The sequence below is a fragment of the Thermobia domestica genome, chromosome 10 (assembly GCF_964235325.1).
Source record: "Thermobia domestica chromosome 10, izTheDome1.hap1.1, whole genome shotgun sequence".
Lineage (NCBI taxonomy): Eukaryota > Metazoa > Arthropoda > Insecta > Zygentoma > Lepismatidae > Thermobia > Thermobia domestica.
The window spans coordinates 225979552-225985582 of NC_137463.1; the positions used below are offsets into that span (position 1 = coordinate 225979552).

At 37.2% G+C, this 6031-nt stretch overlaps 1 protein-coding gene across 1 annotated transcript; it reads right to left on the minus strand.

Annotated features, from left to right (window-relative positions):
* Positions 1 to 995: 995 nt before the first annotated feature.
* LOC145661817 (glutamate receptor-like) lies at positions 996 to 4976 on the minus strand. The gene is made up of 2 exons (XM_081727153.1): positions 3843 to 4976; positions 996 to 1457 (listed from the first exon to the last, which is right to left on the minus strand). Exons 1-2 carry the CDS (start codon positions 4974 to 4976, stop codon positions 996 to 998), a joined length of 1596 nt encoding a protein of 531 aa, XP_081583279.1.
* Between the last annotated feature and the right edge of the window lie 1055 nt (positions 4977 to 6031).

A 6031-nucleotide genomic window follows, 5' to 3' on the forward strand; every position in this document is an offset into this window, starting at 1 on the left:
AAGAATTGAAGACAAACTTTTCTATAAGCTCCTTCGTGGCTAAGCGATTAGCGTACGCGCCTTTGGCGTGGGAGACCCGGGTTCGATTCCCGGCGGGAGCTCATGTGGTTCGGATTCCACGTTAATCAGTAGGTCCACGTCTCATATAGCCTCGCTGCTGAACGGGACGTTAAACTCAAAATCAACTCAATTCAAACTTTTCTATGGCCTTCACCTTCGTTAATAAAATACTGAAAAGATTATGCCCGTGGGGTCTCTCCCTGAACCCTCCTTCTTTTCACTGAAACTTGTCTGGTAGCTCCTAAGATCCACTTCCTTTGATCATTCGGTTTTAAAGACCAAAAGTGTCTAAATAGGGATTGGCGCATTTCTTCCGGAATATCAGAACATTTATTTGGGCAAGACTTCCATTTGTTTGGTTGTATTTGTTTCTTCTCCACTCTTTCTTGCCAATTTTTGTTGTAGGCTTGGCCACTTTGCTTTAATCGTTTTTCTCTCTTTTTGTGGAGTTTTCTTTTTAATCTCAATCCCTTTTCCCCTACGATGTTCTTTTCTGGTGTAAAAGTAATCTTTCTACTTAAAATCTTCCTCCGTTTCCTAGCAACGCTTTCCTCGTTGTAACCATAACCTGAATTCGACTTTGCAGCTGAATTTCCTGAAACCCTTTTTCTCTTAACATATAATATATCTTAATCTGATGAGGTTGGTGTTGTGTCCGACCAATCTGTTAAGTTTTCGGAAGGACAAGTCTGGTTAAGTATAATATAATCGTCAGAGAAATAGTTTAAATAGTTCAGTCCCAAACTTGTTCTTTCTCTCAAGTTCCGTTTCTCAGCGAAATAATGTTAATCTCTTTCTCGATTCTTTTCTAAAGTCCCCTCTTCATTCGGGTTTAGGGTCTCTTCCTCTACTACTGTCTCCTGATGCTTCTTTGGTTTCTCCTTCCCTTCTTCAGTCTTTTCCTCATTGTGGTTTGTCTCTTCCACTGCTACTGTCTACTGAAGCTTTTTTGTGTTTTTCTTCCCTTCTTCAGTCTTCTCCTCATCCTGGTTTAGGGTCTCTTCCACTGCTACTGTCTCCTGAAGCTTGTTAGCGTTTTCCTTCCCTTTTTCAGTCTTTTCCTCATTGTGGTTTAAAGTCTCTTTCACTGCTACTCTCTTCTGATGCTTGTTTGGATTTTCCTTCCCTTCTTCAGCCTTGTTCTCATCCGGGTTTAGGATATCTTCCACTGCTACTCTCTTCTGATGTTTGTTTGGATTTCCCTTCCTTTCTTCAGCCTTCTTCTCATCCTGGTCTAGGGCCTCTTTCACTGCTGTGAGTAAGGCCCCAATTTTCATGATCTCACCCTTCAAACAGTTAACTATATTGGAATATGTCTCGTTTGGTACTCTCGGCTTCATGACTTGTTCTTCAACTTGCTGTTTGGTTAGATTTAAAATCTTCCTCCCACGGGAAAACTGAAAGCAGAAAATAGCAAATAAATAAATAAATAAACCTTCCTAAAAATGTGATAAAAGTATTGCTTTTTTTGTAAGTGGAGTGCAAAGTAATAGTTTTACAAGGTTTGACTAATAGTACCTCCTGCCTACTAAATAAAGCTCACTTTTGAAGTTGGCAGAAATCCTACATCCATTAAAATAAATTAGGTAGCTTTGATTTCTATTGACTTGAAAGTTCAGCTATAAGTAGTAGGCACGTGGTAGTGTAAGTCGAAGCTTTAGGAAATTATTACTCTGCTATTTTATCACGCTCTTTGAAATCGGTTTAATTTTCATATAATTAACATTGACAATTTGTTACCTGGCCGGTGGGGTAGGGGCAACTTGCCTATTTAGCAAACAGCATTGGATATGTCGAACATGAGTCTAGCAGGTCATCCAAACTGAGAATTTTCGTGATATTCCTCAGTCTTAACAGGCGAATGTCGGGACGGCACCTTCTGTAAGACCAGAGCCACTGGCTTTCCACATCCTTGTCCTCCATTCTTCTCCGGTCTGAGCCGGTTTCCTAAAGGCCACAACTAATTCACATCGCTTATTAATTACTAAAAGAAATATTTCTTAACAGCTAGATTTTATATGCACAGAACGATCATTACAATAGGAATAACCACCATCAAATATCAATAACAGCATCATGAGCAGGTAACATAGAAGACGCGCACGGCTACCAAACATAAAAGAACGTAGCTGATGCCCGTTATGAGCAAACAAAATTAAGTGAGTAAATTTTGATTAGCGCAAACTGTTGGTGCACAAATAACTGCTTCCAGTACACCTGAGACAGTCATACTTGTAGGATGTTCAAGCGCTACAGTATCAAGGTTTTACCAACAGTTCTCATGACGGTCTGTCATCCGCCAAGCGATCACACTTGGATCAGGTACGTGCGGTGGGCAGAAAATGAACAACGAATAGCACTATCGTATCTCGCCACAAGCGTATGTCAATGGAGGAATTGACGCACCAGTACAATGTGGATCAATAAAACCTAGAACAAATTTCAACCATGAGCATGTGATATACCTTACATCGGTTAAGGTATCATAGTCGTAGACCGACACTATTACAACAACACAGAAATAGCATACGGCTGACATGGGCAAAAGGAAAGGGATCATTGGCCTATGGATCAATTAAAGAAGCGTATCTGCAATTATAAGTCTCGCTTTTCACTGAACCATGTCGATGAGGTTGTTGCAAACAGCATAAGTATACGTCTCCGGGTTCCAGAATAGTAATTCAATAGGACAGTGGCGGTGCTGTTTATTGTCTGGGTCTGGGAAGCGACACACAGGTATTTCTTACACGATTAAACTTTTCATGGCCCATACCTCCAAGTCCAAGAGAGCAGCGCCATATTCTACTTAACCCATGTTTCCGGGCTGAAATATGAAACATTAAAATGTATTATACGACGAAGTAAAACAGCAGTAAGTAGCTATAACAATATTACCGTTTACTTCAGAAGTGAGGCTGAGAGCCTCTTACGTATATTTTTAACATAGCAAAATTGCTGTAAGGAAAAGAATTTTGTTCTTGGCAGGTAAATAGAACTGCAACAAATACTGGAAATCATTGATATCATTACATGAAAATTGTTTGAAGCGACTCAGAACCAACTTCAAGTTGTCGCTTACTACACTTTTGCCATGAAATATTGTGATAATCATGTTCATACCACATTTATTGCTCCAAGTACGAAAATAGTTTGGTGTTGAAACAATCTAGACCACGAGTCAGTTTTTTCGTTTCATCAGAAACATTTACACAGTAAATACAAACGACTGAGTGTTACATACGACATTTTTGCCTCCAGTAAATCTAATTACACCCGTGTAAGCGACATAGCTATCTCGGTAACGGTTAAAGATAGAAATATGGCGATTAGACCATTCGATGCGCCTTAAAATTCTGAGCCAAAAACTGCAAAAAAGTCAATTTCCAAAAAAATGTAGCTTACTGCGTTAATGCCGGAAAGGGACGATATATATAGATAAGTTGAAATGCAATGGCATTAGAAATTTATTACAACTTAGACTTCCTATTTTCTCCTTCCACAAAACTCCTTTTTGACTTCATGGTTAGTGTAACGGTCTTTGGCAAATGAGACCCTGTTCGATTCCTCGCGGGAGCTCATGGGGTTCGGGTCGCACTTTTAATTGTAGGTTTGCTTTTCACATAGCCTCTCTGCTAAAAGGGACGCTAAGCTGTAATCAATCAACCACCAATCCTCTTCTTGCTGAATAATAACCTCTTTCTCTAATTACTACATGTATATGCATACAGTATTCATATGTACGCAGTATATAAGTGTTTGCGGCACCTCTCATAAATTGTTACCAGCCATTCAACACAAAATGCTACAATTGATAATGTTAATCCAGAGCCTAGTAACAAAAAGAAACCAACAACATCTTCAAGTTTCAGTGATCGAGGTGAATTTTTATCTTTTAATTGAAACACGTAGCTTAACTGATCACCAAACTCACAGATCCAATAATTTAATATACCTGACTCTATAACAGTCAATATAAATGGATTAAATATTTCAAATAAAGGAGACATCTTATGAAATAGAAAAGGAAAACTCAAAGTGACTGCGTTATCGTTCATCAACCGTAACTTATTCCACACACTTTTCTCTAGAAATTCTGCTCCAGATACATATTGCGAAAAATAGATTTCCACTGGAATGGCTAGTTTCCTTTGATTTGCAAAATCTATCAATATTTTCTCTTCATGACTTGAAATTTTATTTTTACTCATCTTCTGAAGATTTATATTACTTGATTCCTCAAAAAAAGTATCCCAATTGTCGGCAATGCTGCCCCACTGAATTCCAGAACGCAATAATTCTTCCAACGTGTCAATTGGAGAGTCATAAGAAGGTAAGGTAAGGAATGACATCAGGTTGCAATTGTAAGCTGTTACCACAAGAGTGGATGTCATAAACATCCAAAATATTAAATGTCTTAAACTGGAATGGCCGCCATTTGGAACAGAGAAACCTATATTTATACGAACAGAGTTCAAAAGAGCGTAGCTGCATTTCTGATAAGAATCATTCACAGTGTATAATATGTAATTTTGCAGAATAGAAAGCAGGTACAACACCAAAGAGGATAAAACAACATATACTATAAAAATATACCACATATTTGCCTCAAAAGGTGCTAACACAGACCAAAGATTTTGTTTTGTTTTTGGAAGAGGAGCTAAGAATTTTATATTCGATTGACCATGTGGAAAAGCATGATCGAAATGAATGTGATGAGAGTAAGTTAGAAACGTTGCTGGAACAGCCATATGATAATCTACATTCTTCAGTCTCCCAAGTAAACTTTCAACTGTATCATTGTCGGTTGGAGATCCCCAAATATTTACTAAGTCAACACTCCACGTAAAGTTATGTAATCTACCAAAATTCGTTAGCACTTTATACTCCAAACCGTCATAAGAATTATCATTTATCATTGTCCATGGGTAGAGAAGAAACATATTTAAGCGTATTTTAATGTTATTTAAGTTTGATAGTTTATTTGAATAGGGATTTAGACAGTTAGTTACCTTCAGATGAAGTGGCATTAAATTATCAGTCAGAGTATGAGTGATCAAACGGGAAGAAAAATTGCCAGTTGAATTATCACTGCTACGTATTACCAGTAGATAAGTGTAAGGAAAGAATCTAATCCACGGACAATTAATATAGTTCTCCAAGAATATTTCATTTTTCACTAACATAATTATGATTGTTACTCTACTCCTTTGATTCGTTATTCTAGTAGCATCATAAATATATTTGATGCTTCTGCAAACATCTTCTGTTGAAATTATTATTGTAGTACAATTTCGATGTATAGATTCTATTAATAGTTTACTGCTATAGACATTTGAAAAGTTATTTATTAGGTAGTTAGTTGATAAAATCGAATATTTTCCATTTAAGTGTGGAATAACTTCTTCGAACAAGTACTTTGTTCCATCAAAGAAGACTGTGCAACTTCTTTTGATAAACTCAGAACAGAAAATTTCATTTAATGCAAATTGACTTTTCGTACTCAATGATGTGATCCATTTTGACATATGAAGGGTTTCCATTCGAGATATTGAAATGATAATTAGAACATGTCCTAATGTGAGCTTCATGATCTGTAAAAAGAAATTGGCATACTTCAATATAAGTTGTTATATGCAAGTATAACAAAGTTGTAAAATGAATAAGAATTTGGTTTACTTTATCAAGTTATTTTAATAAACTAATACGAATTGCCTAGAAAAATTCCAATCTGAACAAATACACCCAAGGTGCGAAAAGTGCAGCCAAGTTCATCAGCCTCAAAATATTGAGATGAGGACGGATGTGCAAAGTTCCTTGGCCATTGCAGCTGAAACGAAGATTGGAACTTAGCGCGAGGTGTCTAATATATTCGAATACACAAAGATGTACTTTCCTACGTAGTTATACGGCAGGGACATATTAGTCCAAAGGCTGGTGGTAGCCTCCAAACTCAACACGCTCATAAGCATCA

Coding starts and splice junctions, on each gene's coding strand:
- LOC145661817 (XM_081727153.1), bottom strand. CDS start 4,976: ATGATAAATGATAATTCTTATGACGGTTTGGAGTATAAAGTGCTAACG. Junction 1,458..3,842: donor CATTTTGTGTTGAATGGCTG/GTAACAATTTAT, acceptor TTCTGCTTTCAG/TTTTCCCGTGGGAGGAAGAT.